The sequence below is a fragment of the Manis javanica genome, chromosome 4 (assembly GCF_040802235.1).
Source record: "Manis javanica isolate MJ-LG chromosome 4, MJ_LKY, whole genome shotgun sequence".
NCBI lineage: Eukaryota > Metazoa > Chordata > Mammalia > Pholidota > Manidae > Manis > Manis javanica.
In genome coordinates this window covers 76,864,620-76,887,674 of record NC_133159.1, presented here as the reverse complement: position 1 = coordinate 76,887,674, position 23,055 = coordinate 76,864,620, and the positions used below count along the sequence as shown (strand labels likewise).

Sequence of the window (23,055 nt, the reverse complement as noted above, 5' to 3'; positions counted from 1 at the left end):
GTGTATTTGAAGAAATAATTGCTGAAAACTTCCCCAAACTGGGGGAGAAAATAGTTGTTCAGACCACAGAAGTACACAGAACTCCCAATAGAAGGGACCTAAGGAGGACAACACCAAGACACATAATAATTAAAATGGCAAAGATCAAGGACAAGGAAAGAGTTTTAAAGGCAGCTAGAGAGAGGAAAAAGGTCACCTACAAAGGAAAATCCATCAGGCTATCATCAGACTTCTCAACAGAAACCTTACAGGCCAGAAGAGAATGGCATGATATATTTAATGCAATGAAACAGAAGGGCCTTGAACCAAGAATACTGTATCCAGCATGATTACATTTAAATATGAAAGAGGGATTAAATAATTCCCAGACAAGCGAAAGTTGAGGGAATTTGCCTCCCACAAACCACCTCTACAGGGTATTTTAGAGAGACTGCTCTAGATGGGAGCACTCCTAAGGCTAAATAGATGTTACCAGAGAAAATAAAATCACACCAAAGAAAGCAGACTAACCAAATCCTAACTAAAGGCAGAAAATAAAATCAACTACCCACACAAGCAGTCAAAGGAAACACAAAAGAGCACAAAATAAAACACCCAACATACAAAGAATGGAGGAGGAGGAATAAGAAGGGAGAGAAATAAAGAATCATCAGACAGTGTTTATAATAGCTCAATAAGTGGATTAAGTTAGACAGTAAGATACCAAAGAAGCTACTCTTGAACCTTTTGTAACCACGAATCTGAAGCCTGTAATGGCAAAATGTACATATCTTTCAATAATCACCCTAAATGTAAATGGACTGAATGCACCAATCAAAAGACACAGAGTAATAGAATGGATAAAAAAAGCAAGACCCATCTATATGCTGCTTACAAGAGACTCACCTCAAACTCAATAATTAAAATGACAAAGATTAAGTGTAAGGAGAAAGTATTGAAATCAGCCAGAGAAAGAAAAGATTACATATAAGGGAAACCCCATCAGGCTATCAGCAGAATTCTCAGCAGAAACTTTATAGACCAGAAGGGAGTGGCATGAAATACTCAGTATACTGAAAATAAAGGACTTTCAACTGAATGCTCTACCCTGGAAGATTATCATTCTGAGTTGAAGCAGGGATTAAACATTTCCAGATAAACGAAAGCTCAAAGGAATTTATAACAACTAAACCAGCATTACAGGATATGTTAAAGGAACTGCTGTAGATGGAAATGTTCCTATGGCTAAGTCATTTTCACCAATGAAATTAAACCCAATTAATTACCAAGCAAGTATGAAATTAAAAGAAAAGAGGCAAAACCAACTGTATACAAAATCAATCAAGGGATACAAAAAATAGTGCAGATTATGACATCTAATATGTAAAATGTGGAGGAAGAGGAAGAAAAAAGTTCTTTTAGATGGTGCTTGAAATAGAGTAATCAACCTTATAAAGACTGTTATATAGTCAGGAAGCTACCTTGAACCTTTGGTAACCACAAAACTAAAGCCAACAATAGATACACAAAAAATTTAAAAAGAGAAATCCAACCACACCAACAAAGAGAACCATTAAATAACAAAAGAAGAGTAAAAGAGAAGAGGAAAGGAACACAGAGGACCTAGAAAAACAACCAGGAAATTAATTAAATGGCAATAAGTACATATGTATCAATAACTACCTTAAATGTAATGGACTGAATGCACCAATCAAAAGACACAATGGCAGAATGGATAAAGAAACAAGACCCCTCTGTATGCTGCCTACAGGAGACTCATTTCAGACCCAAAGACATACACAGACTAAAAGTGAAGGAATAAAGAAGATATTTCATGTAAATAGGGAGAGAAAAGCAGTTTTAGCTGTTCTTATACCAGACAAAATAGATTTCAAAACAAAGTAACAACATTACATAATGATAAAGGGGTTTGACCAACTTAGAGATATCTGTGCACCCAACATAGGAGCATCTAAATATGTAAAACAAATACTAACAAAATTGAAGTGGGGAACAGATCACAACACATTCATTTGAGGAGATTTTAACATACCACCCACATCAATAGATCAACCAGACTGGAAAAAAATAAGGAAACAGAGGCACTGAATGCACATTAGATCAGATGGACTTAACACATATCTATGCAACTTTCCATCCCAGAGCAGCAGGATACACATTTTTCTCAAGTGTGCATGGACTGTTCTCCAGAAGAGATTATATACTAGGCCACAGAAAGTGCTTCAATAAATTAAAAAAGAATAAAATTGTATCAAGCAACTTATCAAACCTCAATGGTATGAAACTAGAAATATATTACACAAAGAAAACAAAAAAGCCTACAAACACATGGAGACTAAACAACCTGCTTCTAAATAATCAATGGATCAATGAACAAATTAAAACAAATCAAGCAATACATAGAGACATATGAAAACAAAAATAAGAGTCCAGAATTTGTGTGATGCTGTAAAAGTGGTTTAAAGAGGGTAGTAGTACATAGCAACACAGGCCTATCTCTAGAAACAAGAACAATCCCAGATAAACAGTTTTAAATCACAATTAAAGTAACTAGAAAGTGAAGAATAAATGAAACCCAAAGTTAGTAGAAGGAGGGACATAATAAAGACCAGAGCAGAAATAAATAACATAGAGAAGAATAAAATAACAGAAAATTTAATGAAACCAAGAATTGGTTGAGAAGGTAAGCAAAATGGATAAACCCCTAGCCAGACTAATCAAGAAAAAAAGAGAGTCTGCACACATAAACAGAATCAGAAATGAGAAAGGAAAAATCACTACAGACACCACAGAAATACAAAGAATTATTAGAGAATACTGTGAAAAGTTATATGCCAATAAACTGGAGAACCTAGAAGAAATGGAAAATTCCTAGAAAAATATAATCTCCCAAGATTGATCCAAAAGAAACAGAAAATATGAAAGGGCCAATCACCAGGAATGAAGTTGAATTGGAATCAAAAGTTCCCCAAAACCAAATTCCAGTACCAAATAGCTTTATAGCTGAATTCTATGAAATATTTAAAGCAGAGCTAATACCCATCCTTCTTAAAGTATTCCAAAAAGTAGAAGAGGAGGGAATACTTTCAAATTTATTCTATGAACCCACAGTTAAAATAAAACTTAATGGTGAAAAATTGAAACCTTTTCCTCTAAGATCAGGAACAAGACAAGGATGTCCACTCTCACCACTTTTATTTAATATAGTACCAGAGGTCCTAGCCATGGCAGTCAGACAAGACAGAGATAAAAGGCATCTGAATTGGGAAGGAAGAAGTTAAATTGTTTGCAGTTGACATATTTGCAGATGACATGGTATTATACATAAAAATCCCTAAAGACTCCACAATAAATAACTGTTAGAATAACTGGATTAAGCAAAGTTGTAGGATGCAAAATTAATACACAGAAGTCTGTTGCATTCCTATATAACAACAACAAACTAGCAGAAAGAAATCAGGGAAACAACTCCACTTAACAATTAAATTAGAAAGAATAAAATACCTAGGAATAAGTCTAACCAAGGAAGTGAAAGACCTGTACTCTGAAAGCTATAAGACATTCATGAGAGGAATTAAAGAAGACACAAATAAGTGAAAATCTATCCTGTGCTGATGGAAAGAATACTGCCAAAATGACCGTCCTGCCTAAAGCAGTTTACAGATTGAGTGCAATCCCTATCAAAATTCCAACAGCATTGTTCAATGAACTAGTACAATAGAACCACAAAAAAACTCTGAATAGCCAAAGCAATCTTGAGAAAAAAGAATAAAGCTTGGGGGTATTACACTCCCTTACATCAAGCTATACTATAAAACTACAGTAATCAAAACAATACGGTACTGGCACAAGAACAGACCCATAGATCAATGGAAGAGAATACAGAGCCCAGATATAAACCCATACATATATGGTCAATTAATATATGGCAAAGGAGCCATGAATATAAAGTGGGGAAAAGATAGCCTCTTCAGTAACTGGTGTTGGGAAAACTGAATTGCTTCATGCAAGAGAATGAAACTGGATTTCTGCCTAACTCCATACACAAAAGTAAAATCAAAATGGAAGACCTGAACATAAGACATGAACCCATAAAACTCTTAGATAAAAACATAGGCAAAAATCTCTCGAACATAAGTATGAGCAATTGTTTCCTGGACACATCTCCTTGGGCAAGAGAAGCAAAATAAAAAATGAACAAGTGGGATTATACCAAACTAAAAAGCTTCTGTACAGCAAAGGACACCAGCATAACACAAAGGCAGTCCTACAGTATGGGAAGTATATTCATAAATGATTTATCCAATAAGGGGTTAACATCCAATATATATAAAGAGCTCATATGCCTCAATACCAAAAATACAAATAATCTGATTAAAAATTGGGCAGAAGACCTGAACAGATGTTTCTCCAAAGAGCACTTGAAAAAGGTGCTCCACATCACTAAACATCTAGGAAATACAAATTAAAACCGCAATGAGATACCACCTCACACCAGTTAGAATGGCCACTATCCTAAAGACAAGAAATAGTAAATGTTGGCGAGGATGTGGAAAAATGGGAACCCTCCTACACTGTTGGGAATGTCAGTTGGTACAGCCACTGTGGAGAGCAGTGTGGAGGTCTCTCAAAAACCTGAAAATAGAAATACCATTCAACCCAATAATTCTACTTCTAGGAATTTACAAAAGAAACCAAATCACTGATTTGAAATGCTATATGCACCCCTATGTTTATTGCTGTGTTATTTACAATAGCCGTGATATGGAAGCAACCTTCAACAGATGAACGGACAAAGAAGAGGTGGTACATATACATGATGGAATATTATTTGGCCATAAAGAAAGAACTCCTGCCGTTTACAACACCATGGATGGATTTAGAGAGTATTATGCTCAGTGAAATAAGCCAGGCAGAGAGAGACAAACACCATATGATTTTACTTACTTTTGAAATATAAATAAAAAGAACAGAATGAACAAAAACAGCAGTAGACTCATAGACACTCAGAAGAGACTGGTGGTTACCATGGGGGAGGGATTAGGGTGGGTAGATGAGAGCTTGAGGGAGATAAAGGGCCACAAAATTTCTCAATCATAATGTTGGTTGGTCATGGGGACAGTAGGACATCATGAAGAACGTGGCCAGATTCTGTAACATCTTCGTATGTTGACAGATAGTAACTGCACTAGTGGGATGAGGATTTAATAATATGAGTAATTGCTCAACCACTATGCTGTATACTTGAAACTAATACAAGGTTGCAAATTAGTTTTAAAATTTTATGTGGAAAAAAACCCCTCAAAGCCAAAACTACAATGTTGATATACTTTCTCACTTCAACAGAAAAGCTACAAGGTACACATGTACACACACAGACACATAAGGGACTCCGTATTCCATACGCCTACACAGATTCACCAGTTAACATTTTTTTTTCACATTTGCTATTTTCTTTCTGTATGTATCATTTGCTATATGTCTGTATCTACTGTATCTATATATATATCCATTTGTCATTTTCCTACTGAACTATTTGAGACTAATCTGCAGACATATGTCTGTTAGTATGTAAATATTTCAGTGTTTGTTTCCTAAGAATAAGTCTGTCTTACATAACCATTCAGTTAATACTAGGAAGTGTAACATTGACAGCATATTATCATCTATTTAATCTATAACTCATTAAAATTTCACCAATTGTTTCAGTAATATCCTTTATATCATCTTTTCTTTGTCTTAAGTGATTTTGGTATTTTTGAAGAGGACAGACCTTTTAAATTGTACTTTTTATTTTGATATAATTGTAGTTTTACATGCAGTTATAAGAGATAATTGATATCCATTTTACCTTTTACCTAATGGTAACATCTTGCAAAACTACAGTACAATATCATAACCAGGATATTGATATTGATACAGGTAAGGTTTAGAACAGCTCCCTCATAAGAATCCCTAGTGATATAGTCAATTCCCTTCCCGTCCCCAATCCTTAATCCCTTCTAACCAGTAATCTGTTCACCATTTCTATAATTGCTATAATTTTGTTGTTTCATGTATGTTATATAAATAGAATCATACAGTAGGTAAATTTTTGATACTGCCTTTTTTTAATCAGCATAGTTCCATCAAGATTCATCTCAATAGTTATGTTCATCAAGTAGTTCATTTCTTTTTATTGCTAAGTAGTATTCCATGGTGCCAGTGTACCAAGGTTTAACTATTTACCCGTTGAAGAACATCTGTGTCATTTCCAGTTTGGGGAAGAAAGCTAATATAAATGAACATTTGTGTACAGGTTTATCTGTTAACATTACTTTTCATTTCTCTATAATAAATGGCCAAGAATGCAATTGCTGAGTTGTATGCTAGTTACATGTTTCGTTTTACAGAAATGGCCATATTGTTTCCCAGCAGTGTATTAGTGATTCAGTTTCTTCATATCCTTGCCAGCATTAGGTGGTGGATGTCACTTTTTATTTTTTTACTTTAGCTGTTCCAAGAGATTTTTAGTAGTACTTCATTGTGTTCTTAACTTATATTTCCCTAATCATTAATGATACTCAGCATCATTTCATGGGCTCATTTGCACTTTGATTTCCTTTTAGGTAAAATGTCTGTTCATGTCTTTTGTCCATTTTCTAATTGGACTGTTTGTTCTTTTACTGTGAGTTTTAAGAGTTGTATATTATAGCTACACTAGTCCTTTGTCAGGTATGAAGTTTGTAAATACACTCTCCCATTGTATAGCTTGTATTTTTATCCTCTTAATATGGTCTTTTGTAGACCAAATTTTTAAATTCTGATGAGGCCCAATTTATCAATTCATTTTTCCCCTTTTTGAATTGTGCTTTTGGTGTCATGTCTATGAGCTCTTTACCCTAGAGCCTGAACACTTTTCCTTACATTTTTTTTTTCTTGAAGTTTTACTGATATCCTTTTTATTTGTATTTCTTCCATGGTGTGATCCATTATGAATTAATTTTTTTAGTAAGTTTCTTTTTGCCTATGAATGTCTAATTGTTCTAGCACCATTTTGTTGTAAAGACTGTGGTTCCTCTGTAGAACTGATTTTGGATCTTCATCAAAAATCAGTTGGGTATATTTGTATGGCTCTATTTCTGGATCCTCTTTTCTGTTTTTTTGATGTGTCTATCCAATACCATAATGTTTTGACTGCTGTATAGCTGTATAATTTGCCCTGATTTAGGGTAGAATGATTCTTCCTATTCTTCTTTTCAAGATTTTTTTAGCTTTTCTAAGGCCTGTATCTTTCATATAAAGTTTAAATTTGCCAATGTCTGTCAAAATCTATCCTGGGTTTTTATAGGATTTGCAACAAACCCTAGAGATTGATTTCAGAAGAATAAAATCTTTACTGTGTTCAGTTTTCTAGTCTATATATCTCTCCATTTATTTAGGTCTTTGACTTATTTCATCAGTATTTGTAATTTCAGCATACAGGTGCTTTACATGTTTCATTAAAAGTTTATTCTTTTAGATTTAGATCTTTGATCTATTATGAATTAATTTTTATGTTACAGTGTGAGATAGAGGTCCAACTTAATTCTTTTGGATTTGGATATCCAGTTACTCCAGCATCATCTGTTGAAGAGACAATTCTTTCCCTATTCAGTGGTCTTAGTGTCCTTATTGAAAATCAGTTGTCCATTGATAAATGGATTTATTTCTAGACTTTCAATTCTATTCCATTAGTGTATCCTTATTTCAGTACCTCATTGTTTTTATTACTGTAGCTTTGAAGTAAGTTTTGGTTTGAAAAGTGAGTCTTCCAACTTTTTTCTTCTTTTTCAAAATTTTATTGACTAGTTGGGATCCTCTGCAATTTTACAAAATTTAGGATAGGAATTTATCTACCTGTCAAAAATGGAATATTGCAGGGATTGCACTTACTTTGAAGATGGTTAGGGGAGTATTGCCATCTGAACATATAAAGTATTCCAGACTCTGAACATAGATATCTTTTCATTTATTTAGGTCTTCTTAATTTTCTTCAACAATTGCTTTTAATTTTTAGTGTGCTAATTTGCTTCTTTGGTTACATTTTTTCGTAAGTATTTTCTTCTTTTTGCAGCTACTGTAAATGGATTGTTTTTTAAATTTTCTTTTCAAAGTTTTTATTGCAACTGGTTTTTCTGTGTTGATACTGTCTCCTGCAATTTGCTGAACTTATTTGTTAGCTTTATAGGTTTGTTTTTGTGCGTGTTTGTTAATTGGGGTTTTCTTTAAGGTCATGTCAGATGCAAACAGAGGTAGTTGACTTCTTTCTTTTCAAACTAGATGCCTTTTATTTCTTTTCTTGCATATTTTCCCTGACTGCAGCATCTGATAAAATATTGAATAGAAATGGTAAAAGCAGATATCCTTGTCTCGTTCCTGATCTTAGGGGGAATGCTTTCAGTTTTTTCTCATCAAATGTGAGATTAGCATTGGATTTTTCATACATGCCTTTATCAGTGTAAGGAACTTCTAGTCATACTTTATTAAGCATTTTTATAGTGACAGATACAGAATTTTATCAGATGATTTTTCTGCATATATTGACATGCTCAGTTGGTTTTTGTTCATTCATTTAATGAGATGTATTACATTGGTTGATTTTCTTACATTGAACTACCCTTGAATTCTTGGAATAAATCCCACTTGATCATGGCGCATAGTCATTTTAGTAGGCTATAGATTTGTTTACTAGTATTCTGTTGAGGATTTTTTCATTTATACTAAAGAAGTACTGGTCCATAGTTTTCTTGTGATGTCTTTGACATCAGTGTAATACTGGTGCTATTCCCACTCATCCAAGACCAAGTTCAGTGGTGTATTTCTTCCCTACATATATGTATAACAGTAACAGTGTTATATACAGCAGTAATAGTAGTATAACTTCATTCGGGTATCTGGACCCAATTCCAATGTGTGTAAATAAATATGTGTGTGTGTTGGGGGGGGTCTTCCCACACACAGTTAGACCAAGCAGCTCTTGAACAACAGCAGGGTGTTGGAGAACTCAACCCAGTTCTGGTGCAGTGTGCTTGGAGACAGCACCAGATTTCCAGGTTAAGGGCTCTGTCCTACAGGACTGCCCTCCACCCCCACTCCAGACACCAAGTCACAAGCTCCAGCAGTTACCTGTGCTTCTGACATACCAGCTACAGATTGGAGGTTCCTACAGCCTCCCCCTTAGGTTTGATTAATTTGCTAGAGCAGCTCACAGAACTCAGGAAAGTACTTCTGTTTACAAGTTTTATAAAGGATACAAGTTAACAGCCAGATGAAGAGAGACATAGGGCAAGGTCTGAAATAAAGGAGCTTCCATCCTCTTGGAGCTTGAGGCCTGGCTGATGGCATGTGGAGGCATTCTGGTTCCCCAAGCATAGAAGCTCTCTCTGACCAAGAAGCAGGGTTCAACAGAGCAGAGTGGAGTGCAGAGAAAAAAGCTCTTCTCAAGGGTTTTTGTGAGGGCTTTATTGCATAGTCATGATTGACTAAATTATTGGCATTGACTGTTCAACATCCAGCCCCTGCCCTGTTACCTTTAAGATTCTGCAGTGTTTTCAGGAACTGTGGGTGAAGATCAATATACCTGGGAAATATATATATTTCAAAATACGTGTCTCTTATAACTCATTACATCACAGCTGGATTTATAGAATGTTAGGAAGCATTCCCTCTTCTGTTTTTGGGAGAATTTGAGGATTGGTATTAATTCCTCTTTAAATGATTGGAAGAATTCACTAGTGAAACCATTCTCTGCTCTTGGGCTTTTTCTTTATCAGAGAGTTTTGATTAGTGAATTAATCTCATATTTTCTTAAGTCATTTTTGGTAGTTTGTGTTTCTAGGAATTTGTCCATCTCATCTAGATTGTTGGTATACAATTGCTCATAGTATTCTCTTATAACCTTCTTATTTCTATAAGGTTGGTAGTAATGTCCTTACTTCAATCTCTGATTTTAGTAATTTGAGCGTTCTCTCTTTTTTGCTGGTCAGTCTAGCTAAAGCTTTTTCAGTTTTATTCATCAAAGAACTAACTTTTTCTTTCATTAATTCTGTATTTTTCAATTCTCTGTTTTATTTCCACTCTATTATTTCTTTCATTTTGCTTTCAGTTTAGTTCTTTCATTTTGCTTTAAAGTATAGAAAATAAAGTTATTGATAAGACATGTTTCTTTTTTAATGTAGGCTTTTATAGTTACAAGTTTCTCTGAGTAGTCTTTTCATTGCATCCATACGTTTCCAGTATGTTGTGTTTTCATTTTCATTTATCTCAAAGTATTTTCTTATTTCCCCTTGTTGCCTTTTTTTGGCCCAGTGGTTGTTTTAATAGGGTGATTTTAAATTTCCACATGTTTGTGAATTTTCCAGTTTTCCTTCTGTTGTTGTTCTCTAGTTTTATTCCATGTGGTCAGAAAAGATACATTGTATGAGTTCAGTCTTTTTAAATATATTAAGACTTATTTTATGATCTGACATATATCTGTCTTAGTGTTCATGAACACTTGAGAAGAGTTTATATTCTGTTGTTACTTAAGTGGAATATTAGGTGTACATCTATTATGTCTAGTTGGATTAAGTTGTTCAAGCCATTACCTTATTGATCTTGAGTTGGAATCATCTATCCATTATGAAATTAGGTATTGATGTATTTACCTATAGTAGAACTGCCTTTTTTCGCTTGTCAATTTTTGCTTTGTGTATTTTAGGTCTTGGTTGTTAGGTGCATGCATGTTTAAACTTGATTTTTTATAATTGGCCCTTTTATTCACATTATGTCCTTTGTTTCTTGTTAACAGTTTTTGTCTTGAAGTCTATTTTGTCTGAAATTAGCACCCTGGCTCTTCTTTGGTTGTTATTTTCATGGAATATCTTTTCCCATCCTTTTACTTTTCAGTTTATTTGAGTCTTTCATGTGAAAGTCTTGTGGGCAAATATGGTTGGATCTTTTTCTTTTTAATCAGTGTGCCAATTACTACATTTTAATTGGTGAATTTGATAATGTTTATATTTAAAGTAATTACTGAAAGGTAAGGAATTGGCATTTTGCTATTAGGCTATTTATGTGCTATCTGTGTCTTAATCTCTTTTGGTCATGATATCCCCCATTGTCTTCCTTTTTTTTTTTTTAATGTGGTAAAGAAAACATTAAATTTACCATCTTAACCACTTTCAAGTATACTATTTAGTAGTACTAAGTATGTTCACATTGTTGTAAAAGAAAAATCCAAAACTTTTTCATCTTGCAAATCTAAAACTCTTAAGTCCATTAAATATTAACTCACATTTTCTCCCTGCTCCCAGGCCCTGGTAACCACATTCTGCTTTCTGTTTCTATGAATTTGACTACTTTAGGTACCTCATATAGGTGGAATCATTATTTGTCTTTATTGTGACTAGCTTATTTCACTTAGTATAATGTCCTTAGGGTACATCCATTTGGTAGCACGTTAACAGGATTTTATTTCCTTTTAAGGTTCTATAATATTCCATCTGTGTTTATACCACTTTTCTTTTATACATTCATTGATAGATGTTTGGGTTGCTTCCACCCAAACTGTTGACTTTTGTGAATAGTGCTGTTACGAACTTGGGTGTGCAAATATCTCTTCAGGATTCTTTTAAAATTTCTTTTGAATACATACTCAAAAGTGGGATTGCTGGATTATATGGTAGGTCTTTTATTTTTTGAGGAACTTCATATGATTTTTTCACCGCTTTATAATACCACCAGTAGAGCCTAAGGGTTTGTTTATCCACATCTTCACCAGCATTTATTTCTGTTGTTTTGATGCAGACATCCTAATGATGTGTGTGGTGCTCACTCATTTTGGTTTTAATTAGCATTTCTCTGATGATTACTGATGTTGAGCATCTTTTCATGTGTTTGTTGGTGTTTTGTAGAGATCATGTTTGGAGAAATGTCTTTTCAAGTCTTTTGTCCATTTTTTAATTAGTTTATTTGGTTTTCTTGTTGATGATGATTACTGTTGTTTTGTTGAGGATTTTTGCATCAGTATTCATAAAGGAGATTGGTCTATATAGTTCCCTTGTTGTATTTATATATTCTGAAGTTGACCCTTTATCAGCTATACAGTTTGCTAATATTTTCTTCCATTGCTTTTTCACTTGTCTTTTGTTTGATTGTGTTCTTTAATGCATACAAGTTTTTAAGTTTGATTTACAAATTTGTCTGATTTTGCTTTTGGTGTCAAATCCAAAAAATCATTACCAAGTCCAATGTCAGGAAACTTTTCCCCTGTATTTTCTTCTACAGATTTATAGCCTTAGGTCTTACATTTAGGTCTTTGATTCATGTTGAGTTAATTTTTACATGTGGTGTAACATAAGGGTCCAGTTTCAACCTTTGTATGTGTTTATCCAGTTTTTCCAGTACCATTTGTTGAAGAGTCTCCATCCACTCTCCATTGAGTAGTCTTGGCATCATTACCAAATGTCATTAGACCATATATGTGGGTGTATTTCTGGGCTCTCTGTTCTGTTTCTTTAGGTGTTTATTTGTTTTTCTTGAAGCCAGTACTAGTATGTCTTGATTTCTGTAGCTTTGTAATTTATTTTAAAATAAGAAGTATGAGACATGCATCATTGTTCCTGTCTATCAAAATTGTTTTGGCTATTGGGATCTCTTGAGAAGTCATATGAACTTTAGGGTGAATTTATCAACTTCCACAAAAAAAAAAAAAAAAAAAGAAAGCTACTGGGAATTTGATAGTGACTGTGTTGATTGCTTTGGGAAGTATGCACATCTTAAATATTAAGTCTCTTAATACTTGAACATGAGATATCTTTCCATTTATTTGTGTTCTCTCTAATTTCTTTCAGCAATATATTTAGTGTTAAGTGTAGAAGTCTTGCACTTCCTTGATAAAAGTTTGTTCCTAAGTATTTTATTCTTTTGATGCTATTGTAAAGAGATTGTTTTCATTTTTTTCAAATTATTTGGAGTATAGAAATGATGGGTTTTTGTCTTCATTTTGTATCCTACAACATTGCTGAATTTATTTGTTACAATTTGCTTATCAGTTACAATTTGTTTTTGTGTAGTGTATTTTGGGTTTTGTACATAAAGCATGTTGTCTAGATACTTAATTTTTTTCCATTCCAATTTGAGTGCCTTTTATTTATTTTTCTTGCCAAATTGCTCTGCTAGGACTTCTCAGACTATATGAATAGAAATAGAGCAGACAGCCTTATCATGTTCCTGATCTTAAATTTAGGAAGAACTTTCAGTCTTTCACCATTATAATTTTAGTTATGTCTTTTTCATAAGTGGACTTTATTCTGCTGAGGTTGTTTCCTTCTATTCCTAGTTGATTAAGGATACGTATCATGAAGTGGTGTTGAATTTTGTCAGGTTTTCTATGCAGCAGTTGAGATGGTTAGGTTGTTGTCTGTGCTGTTGATGTGGTATGTCCCGTTGACTGGTTTTGTATGTTAAATCATCCTTGAGATCCAAGAATAAATCCCACTTGGTCATGGTGTAATACTCCCTTGGTGTATTGTTGAATACTCCATGGTGTACTGTTGAAGCCAGTTTACTGTTGTTTTGTTGAGGATTTTTGCATCAGTATTCATCAGGGATATTGGTCTATATAGTTCCCTTGTTGTGTCTTTGTATGTCAGACAAAGCTTAACTGTACACCTCTAGACATTTGCAGTGTAATAAATTCAACTCAAATTGAAATATTTGAGTCTTCTTTTCTTAATCTAGCTGAGGACTTGTCAATTTTGTTGATCTTTTCATAAAGCCAACTGTTTTTGTTTATACTTTCTTTAATATTTATTACTTCCTTCCTTTTGCTAGCTTTGGGTTTAGGGTTCTTTTCTAATTTCTAGAGGTGTAAAGTTAAGCTTTGTATCAGGGAAATGCTGGCCTCATTGAATGAGCTTGGAAATGTTTCTTCTTCCAATTTTTTGGAAGAGTTTCAAGAGAATTGGTGTTAATTCTTCTTTAAATACTTGGTAGACTTCTCTAGTGAAGCTATCTGGCCTTGGGTTTTGTTTGTTGTAGGGTTTGGGTACTGCTTTAATCTTGCTGGTCATAGATCTGTTCATATTTTTTATTGTTACATGATTTAGTCTTCACAGATTACATATTTCTAAGACTGTATCTGTTTCTTCTTGGTTATCCAGTTTTTTGGAGTACAGTTTTTCGAAGTGTTCTCTCATAATCTTCTTTATTTCTGTGGTATTTATTGTCTGTATTGTGCCCTTTCATTTGTGATTTAGTTATTTGAGTCTTCTTTCTTTTTTTCTTAATTTATCAAGCTGAGGACTTGTCAGTTCTGTTGATCTTTTCATAAAGCCAATGCTTTGTTTCATTTTTTTTTTTTCTATTTTGTTCATCTTTGCTTTAATGTTTATTCCTTCTGGTAACTTTGGGTTTGGTGGTCTTTTCTAATTTCTAGAGGTGTAAAGTTCAGCTGTTGATTTAATATCTTCCTTTTTAATATAAGTATTTATAACTGTATACTTATGTTTTAGCATTGCCATCACTGTTTTGGTTTGTTGTGTTTCATTTTCATTTGTCTCAAGTAATTTTCTAATTTCCCTTTATTGTGTTTTTTTGATCCACTGGCTCTTTAAGAGTGTGGTGTTAAAGTTCCACATATTTGTGCATTTCCAGTTTTCTTTGTGCTTTTGATTTCTAGCTTCATTCCATTGTGATGAGAAAAAGTATTTGTATAATTTCAGTCTTCCTGAATTTGTTATAACTTCTTTTGTGGCCTAACATTCAGTCTATCCTGGAAAATGTTCAATGTGCACTTGAGAAGAATACATGTTCTGTTGTTCTTGGGTAGATTATTTTGTATATATGTTACGTCCATGGTTTATAGTGTTGCTTAAATTCTTTATTTCCTAATTGGTGATCTGTGTGATTGTTCTATCCATTACTGCTTTCTTTTGTACAGTTGATCTTTTGTTGTGCATCATGTTAAATTTCTTCTCATTACTTTTATGTATATTTTTTCAGTTAGTTTCTTGTGTTAATCTTGGCGATTATTATTAACAATTTAAGCTTATAATATTCTGGTTCAAATTAATACCAACTTTGTTTCAGTAGTGTAAAAACTATGTTGCTGTACAACTCTATTCCTCCTGTTTTGTTATCCCTACCTGGGTAGTTGCCTTTATTATTGTTCTTTATTCCTTTTTATGGCTTTGAGTTACCATGTGGTTTCCTTTCATTGCTGCGTGAAGGACTGCGTTTTAACATTTCTCATGGAGCAGGTCTGTTAGTGGTTGATTCTCTTTAACCCCTTTAAGCTTTTATTTATCTGGGAGTGTTGGTTTTACATTGATGTAACTTAATCTAAATTGCTTTGCATTTATCCTACTTGGAGTTTGTTGAGTTTCTTAGATGTTTAGATATATTTTATCAAAGACTGGGTGTTTATGACTATTTTCTGAAATATTCTTTCTGCCTTTTCCATTACTTTGTCATCTCTGTAAATATGTAGTTACATTTGATGGTGTCTATAGATCTGTTAGGCTCTGTTCAATTTCCTTTATTTTTTTCCTTCTGCTCCTTAGACTGCATTATTTCAATAGGCTTATTTTCATATTCACTGATTGTTTCTTCTGCTCGCTGAAATCTGCTTTTGAAATCCAGTAGTGAATTTTTCATTTTAATTGTTGTTCATCTCCAGAATTTATATTTGGTTCTTTTTTTTTTGGTTGGTTGGTTCTTTTTTATATTTATATGGCTCCTTTCTGTGTATTGATATTTTCTATATTGAGACATTGTTCTCCTGGTTTCCTTTAGTTCTTTCCCTGGGTTTCTGTTACCACTTTGAGCATATTTAAGACTGTCAATTTAAAGGCTTTGTCTAGTAAGTTCCATGTCTGTGCTTCAGAGATAATTTCCAGTGGTTTTATTTTTCCCATGAATAGGACATACTTTCTTGTTTTTCTGCATGCCTTGTAATTTTTTTCTTGAAAACTGGGTGTTTTGAATATTATAATGTAGTAACTCTGGAAATAAGATTCTTCCTTCTCCTCAGGGTTTCTTGCTGCTGTATGGTTTGTAGTCGTGAATTCCTAAAATTTTTCAAGCTGTGTTTTTGTCATGTGTCTTTGAAGCCTGTATCCTTTAGTTTGTTGTCACCTAGTGGTTTGACAGAAATATCCTTAAATGCCTAGAGCCCAAGACAAAGAGAAAAATTTTAAGGAAAAAAAAACTTTTCATGTCATTGCCAATTGTCCTTGAATTCAGATACTCCTTTGATTCTTACCCATATTATTTAAAACTGCCTCAATCTTTACTTCCTCCTTGTACTGAGCCTAAGGATTAGCCAGACATGGAATCTAAGGTTGTTTTTTTTCTGATCATGTCTTGCCCTGCGTGTGGGTGTGGATTTCTAGATTCCCTGTTCTATACACAAGCTTTTCAGATTCTTACTCACTAAAGTACCTTTTACCCAGCTTTTCTTTCCAATCTTTCTAACATCCTCTACTTTGTTACTTTTCTGTCCTGCCTGAGACATTTTTGAGTTGGGTGAAGGAGAGGCACATGCATCTTGTCAGTCCTTCAAATCCCCAAATACAAAACATGTTCTTCTTTCTTTGGAGCAGGTTTTCACAGCAGGAATGCTGGCTGATGTCTTCTTGACTTTGCTGTGCTGTACAGGGGGGTGGAGCCAGACTAAGTTAAAATGTCAGAAAGCTTTCCTAACATTATTAAGTTGCGTTTTTCTTGGTTTAGCATTCATTTTTTTGTAAACCTTTTACTATTTTCCAGAGTTTCAGTGAAGTTGCTTCTGAAGATTTTTGCTCTTTTTTCCAGTCTTTCAAGGGCCTGTTCTTCAAAGAATTTTCCCATCGTATTCATTAAGTGTTCTCCAGAAAAGCAGAACCATTAGGTTGTATGTACATGGGAAGGGATTTATTTAAAGGAATTGGCTCATGCAATAGAACTAATGGAGGCTGACAGGTTCAAATTCTATAGGGTGGGATGTCAAGCTGGAGACCCAGGAAAGAGCTGGTACTGTAGTTTAAGTCTAAAGGCTGTCAGGCTAAAGACTCAGGAAAGAGCCAATATTGGAGTTCACATGAGAAGGCCATCTGCTCTAGATCTGATTGGATGGACTGACCTCATTATGGAGAGCAATCTACTTAGAGCCTATCAATTTCATCCAGAAACATGTGCACTGGAATTTCCCAGAATAATGTTTGACATATCTGGATACCATGCCTGCCAAGTTGACATAAAATTAACCATCACACCTACTCTGCCATTTTAATACATCCTGCAGTTGATTTGTATGTGTTTATCTTGTATCCTATGCCCTTACTAAACTCATTTCATTCTAGGAGGATTTTTGTCAGATTCCTTGGAATTATTTACATAGGCAATGATCTGTCATGTGTGCAGATGGGGGCAATTTTATTTTTTCCTTTCCATTGTGTATGCCTGTCATTTCTTTTTCTTGCCTTTTTGCAGTGACTGGAAGTTCTAGTAATATGTTGAATTAGAGTGGTGAGGTTTGACATCCTTGCCTTGCCCCCAATCTTAGAGGGAAGTATTCATTTTTTTTTTACTATTCAGTATTATGTTAGTTGTAGGTATTTATTTTGTTGATACCCTGTATCAAATTGAAGTAGTTTCCCTTTATTCCACATGCTGACAGTTTTATTAAGAATGGCTGTTTGGTTTTCAATTAATATGGTCATATGATTTTTTTTCTTTAGCCTATTGATAATGGCAGATTACATTGACTTTTTTCAAAGTTGAATCAACCTCACATTCCATGAGTAAATCCCACCTGCTTGTGGTGTATAATCCTTTTTATGCATTGTTTGATTCATTTTGCTAATATTTTATTGAGAAATTTTATGTGCAAGTTAATCAGAGATAGCCAAAAAAAATTTTTTTTGTACTCTGTCTCGTTATGGTGTCGGTGTAATACTAGCCTCATAATATGAATTTGAAAATGTTACCTCCCCTTCTCTTCTGGAAAAGGTTAGATAGAATTGGTGTTAATTCTTTTTTAAATTATTTAAAATAATTCTCCAATTTGGAATTCCCTAGTGAGATCACCTTGACCAAGAGATTTCTTTTTTGGGAGTTTATTAATTCTAAATTCAACACCCTTAGTAGTTACTGAGCTAGTAAAGGTTAATTAAATATTAAGTGAATTGTGGTTGGTTATGTTTTTCAAGATACTGAGCCATTTCATCCAAATCGTTAAATTTGTGTCTGTAAAGTTTATATTATGCTCTTGTTATCCTTATGATGTTGATAGAGTCTGTAGCAGCGGCCTGTTTGTTTTCTTTCTATCTTTGTCAGTCTTGTTAGAACTTTATTAATTTTAATTTTTTTTTCCTATAGTTAGCTTTTGGTTTCAGTTATTTTTCTCTTTTCAGTTTCATTTATTTCTGCTTATTCTTTCCTTCTTTATGCTTGCTATTAATTTATTTTGTTCTTTTTGTATTCATATGAAACCTTTCTCTTTAAAGATGCAACATTTAAGAAATAAATTTCCCTGTCATTATTTTAGCTGCATCCCTTATATTCTAATATGTTGTCTTTTCATTAAGTTCTAATTTTTAAAAATTTTCTTTGAAAATTTTTGAGCCATGGATTATTTAGAAGTGTGTTGTTTAATTTTCGATTAATAGAGATTTCCCTGTTTATTAGTTTTTTCTTTGCATAATTTTTTATACTGGTTCCTCTGGCTATTAAAATACAAATACATAATTTTCTAGCAGTCTGCCAGTGTCAACCATTTTTACCACTAAGAGTAAAGTCTAGACCTCACTTCCATTTACCTTCCTTTTACCTTTCTCACTTCTAAATATTGTGTTAAGTATTAGTGATAACATTTTGTTTCAGTCATCAAAGATAATTTATAAAATTTATAGTGAAGAGCTTAGTCTGTTATGTTATCTATACTTATGTTCTTTTTATTGTTTCTTCTTTCCTTATTTGCAAGATTTCTTCTACCATTTCATGCTTGATGAGTATCCTTTACATTCTTTAGGGGTAGATCTGCTAATGACAAATTTTTTAGTAGTTTAGTTTTTCTATGAGAATGTTTTTATTTACTCTTCATTTCTGAAGGATTGTCTCAGTGGCTGTAGAATTAGGGATAATAGTTATTTTCTTTCATCACTTGAAAAATAACCATGTAACTTCCTTTTTATTTCAGATGGGAAATCTGTAATTTATATTTGTTTTCCTCCGTAGCTAATTTGTCATTTCTTTCTGGTTAGTTTGAAGATTTCTTCTATGTTTTATGCTTTCAAATTTTTAAATTATGAGTCTTAGTGTAGATTTGTTTAAGTTTGTCCTTTATAGGGTTCACTCAGCTTCTTAGTGTGTGGGTTTGTGTCTTTCACCAAATTGGGAGGTTTTCAGCCATAATTTCCTCAAATATTCTGTCAGCCTCACTTTTCTTTCTTCTTTACTTATGGAATTCCAGTGATACGTGTTTTTGCTATTTTCTCACAGCTCGCTAAGTCTCTGTTCTTTACTTAGTTTCTGTTTGTTGTTTATAAATTGAGTGAATTTTATTATCTGGTTTTCAGGTATACTAATTCTGACCTCTTGTCGTCTTTATTCTACTATCAAGCCCTTCCCACAAATTTTTTAAATTTGTTGCTGTATGTTTCATTTAAATAATATCCATTAGCTTTTTAAATAGCTTCTGTGTATTTGCTTAGACTTTCAGTTTTTCATTTGTTTCAAGAGAAAATTGTATTTGCTTGTTGAATTATTTTTACAATTATTGTTTAAAACATTTGTCAGATTTTTCTGACATTTGATTTCTGTTGTTGCTGTCATTTGTCTTTTCTCAATAAAGTTGTGATTTTCATGATTCTTGGTATGGCAGTTGATTTTTCTATTTCATCTCTTTTTTGTCTGTTGTCAGATATTCTCACAGACCCCTTTAAATTACTTTGTTTTAACAGGTATATATCTATTCAGATATAGTATGTAGGTCTTAGCGTACTTTTGTGGGCTATGGTTTCAATGGCAGTCTAATTATGTAAGTATTGTTTTTATTTACTTGATTTATTTCATGCCTCTGGGGCTCCTGCTTGTTCCTGTGGTGCTGCTGTAGGTAGTGGAAGATGCTTCCCCAGACTGGGGACCTGGTGCCTTTAGGTTAGGGAAGATAGTCTCTGGTGGGGACAAAGAATGTTTCCTGGATTTGGTGCTTATTGAAGTAGAATCCCTCTTCCTGATGCTCCCCATCTACACACTACTTCTGGATGGGGGAAGGTAGTCTCTCACCTGGCAATGAGAATAGTACTTTTATTATCAGCAGAGCTTCTAATTGATACCCCTTGTTGCTTCTGCCAAGCTTCTGTGGCTGGGACACCTGTTCGGTCCAGGGAAGGTATAAACCTACCTTGGTTCCTTCTGGTGCTTTATTGGGAAACAGTCAGCCTGGGTTACCTTCTTTTGTTGGGTGCAGGGTCGTAAGATGCCTTATTGCTATCCTCCAGTTCTAAGATCCCTAGCCAGTTCATTTTCCTCTTGCCATTTTTCAGATTTCTCCTTTGGCTGTCTCTTTTGTTGTTCTTGGATTTTATAGTTGTACCGAGCAAGGACAAGCAAGGAGAGGGGAGTCTGCTCCATCTCATCTAGACCAAAAGTGCTATGATTACAATCCATGTTAATTGCTGTATTTTATTTATCCTATATGAGATTATTTTCATAAAAATCATTAGGTTTAAAATCTTTAAATAATAATGCCTTTTAAAAAATAGTAGCATATGAAATTAGTTGTTATTCCATGAATACAGTATCTGTTCTGGAGTGATAGATTTCAAACGTTCTTAATGACAAGGTGAGTTAAATGAGAATAATTTGCCTGTCATTTTATGATAATGCTTTGAGAAAATGTAATTAAATTTATAATTACAATAGCTTGAATCTTTTTATATATAGCAATAATAAAGAGGTTAAACCTTAACTGTTATATTTACCTGTCTTGTTCATTCCTTTCAATCTCTTAGAATATGCCTAACTAGTTTTAAATAAATTATTAGGAGATCGAAGAAAGAACAAAATGCCTGGAAGAGAATTCTACACTACTCAATTCTTATTTATGCCAAAATGACTGTGAAACAGTTGTTTTTCGAGTGGCTCTTCTCACACAGTCAAACCTGCCACAGGTAAACAGGTGCATTTAATCTGCAGGTTGAAAATATTTCTACCATTGGCTTTCTTGAAGATACTTTAGTAGTATCTCTGCAGTTCACTGCCTATGCTTTATAACTACAGTGATGGTGTTTGACAAGGATTTTTAAAAATTTTGTTTCTAGGTACAAATGTGGTCTGGAGGGATATTTGGTTAATGAAATACTAAAATTTCTGAAACATTACCACTTATTTGAGGGGTGTGAAATAGGATGCTTGAAAAATTGTCCTTGAAAATCCAGAACTGTACACGTATACTATTTAGTTGCAAAGAAGGGTGAGAGAATAAACTAATTAATGAGTGTTAAAGAAGGGCAAAGGGAAATGGTTATATTAGAAAATTTAGCTAAAGGAAAACTTGTACAACTAAGCAGACTGTAATGCTCCATTTCTCATTGGAAAAAAGAGACCTGTGTATTAGCCCTTATTGTCACCTAAAAGGGAAGAATAAGAAAATTAATTTTTCTTGCATTAAACTGTAGAATTTATCAAATGGATCTTTATTATGTCGAGGGGCATTGAACTACATAATGGATAGTGCTTTTAAGGAAAGTTTTATATAAAAAGGGGTTTTTTTGTTGTTCTCCTGAGACATTTTTATGTGTATGTGGTCATGAAGTTTAGCTTTCTGATGATTTGACTTGATAAAGAGATCTACTTTAGAGAATCTTAAGTCTCTAGGCTTTAGAGGAATGAGTGGTTGATGTGTTCCTGTCTAACCTGTAGATATGAAGTTCTCAATCTTTGTGTTTTTTTTTAGAAAATTCCCTGCTTCCATTATTTTGCCCTGTTTATTCCTAATTTTCTTTTTTAAAAAAATGTTTAATTGTGGTAAAATAATACATAACATAAAATTACCATCTTGACCATTTTTAGGTGTACAGTACAATAGTATCAAGTAGTTGCATTGTTATGTGACCTACTGAAACTGTATGTTCAGTGAGTTTCCCATTCCCCCTTCACCAAATTCTTGGCAACCACCATTATACTTTGTTTCTTTGAATTTGACTGCTCTAGGTATCTTATATAAGTGGAATGTTACAGTATTTGTCCTTTTATGGCTTATCTCATTTAGCACAATGTCCTCAGTGTTCATCCATGTTGTAGAATATGTTAGAATTTCCTTCCATTTTAAGATGAATAATATCCCATTGTATATACATGCTATATTTTGTTTATCCATTTATCCAATTAGTGAACACTTGGGTGACTTCCACCTTATAGCTTTTGTGGATAATGCTGCTATGAACATGAGTGTATACCAATATTTCTTAAAGACCTACCTTTTAGTTTTTTGGGGTATATACCTAGAAGTGGAATTACTAGATCATATGGTAATTCTATTTTTAATTATTTGAGGAACAACCATACTGTTAACAAATTTTACATTCTATTTTAAAATGACTACACCATTTCTCACTCACAGTGCATAACAATTCTCACCAACAGTACACAAGAATTTTAATTTCTCAGCATCCTCACTAACACTTAATATTTTGTGTTTTTTCTTTTCCCTGTAGTAGTAGTCATCCTACTGGATGTGAGGTGGTGTCTCATTGTGGTTTTGATTTACATTTCCGTAATAATTAGTGATCTTGGGTATCTTTTCATGTGCTTTTTTGGCTATTTGTATGTCATCTTTGAAAAAGTTTCTATTCAGGTCACCTTCCCACCTTTTTCATCATGTTGCTTCATTCTTTGTTATTGTATTTTTTATCAGGAAGGAGGTTCCCACACCAATTACTTGCTCCAACTGTTTAGATACCAACTAGCTGTCCTACAGGTCATTTATGAAACCAGCTGCTACCTTGGGGTTAGTGCAGGTTTAGTGTTCAGTCCCACAAGACTGTCTACCACCTCAGGTGGCAATCT

At 33.6% G+C, this 23,055-nt stretch overlaps 1 protein-coding gene across 17 annotated transcripts in view; it reads left to right on the top strand.

Moving 5' to 3' along the window:
• The window catches only part of ZNF644 (zinc finger protein 644), a 105,402-nt gene that overhangs the window by 35,228 nt on the left and 47,119 nt on the right, over window positions 1-23,055 (top strand). For 7 of the 17 annotated variants that reach the window (XM_017666257.3, XM_017666256.3, XM_017666255.3 and 4 more), the window contains one exon: window positions 21,033-21,158. The exons of the other annotated variants lie outside the window; for them this stretch is intronic. In XM_017666257.3, coding sequence (XP_017521746.2) covers window positions 21,033-21,158 — 126 coding nt within the window. The remainder of the gene's footprint in view (window positions 1-21,032; window positions 21,159-23,055) is intronic. 17 annotated transcript variants of the gene reach the window in all.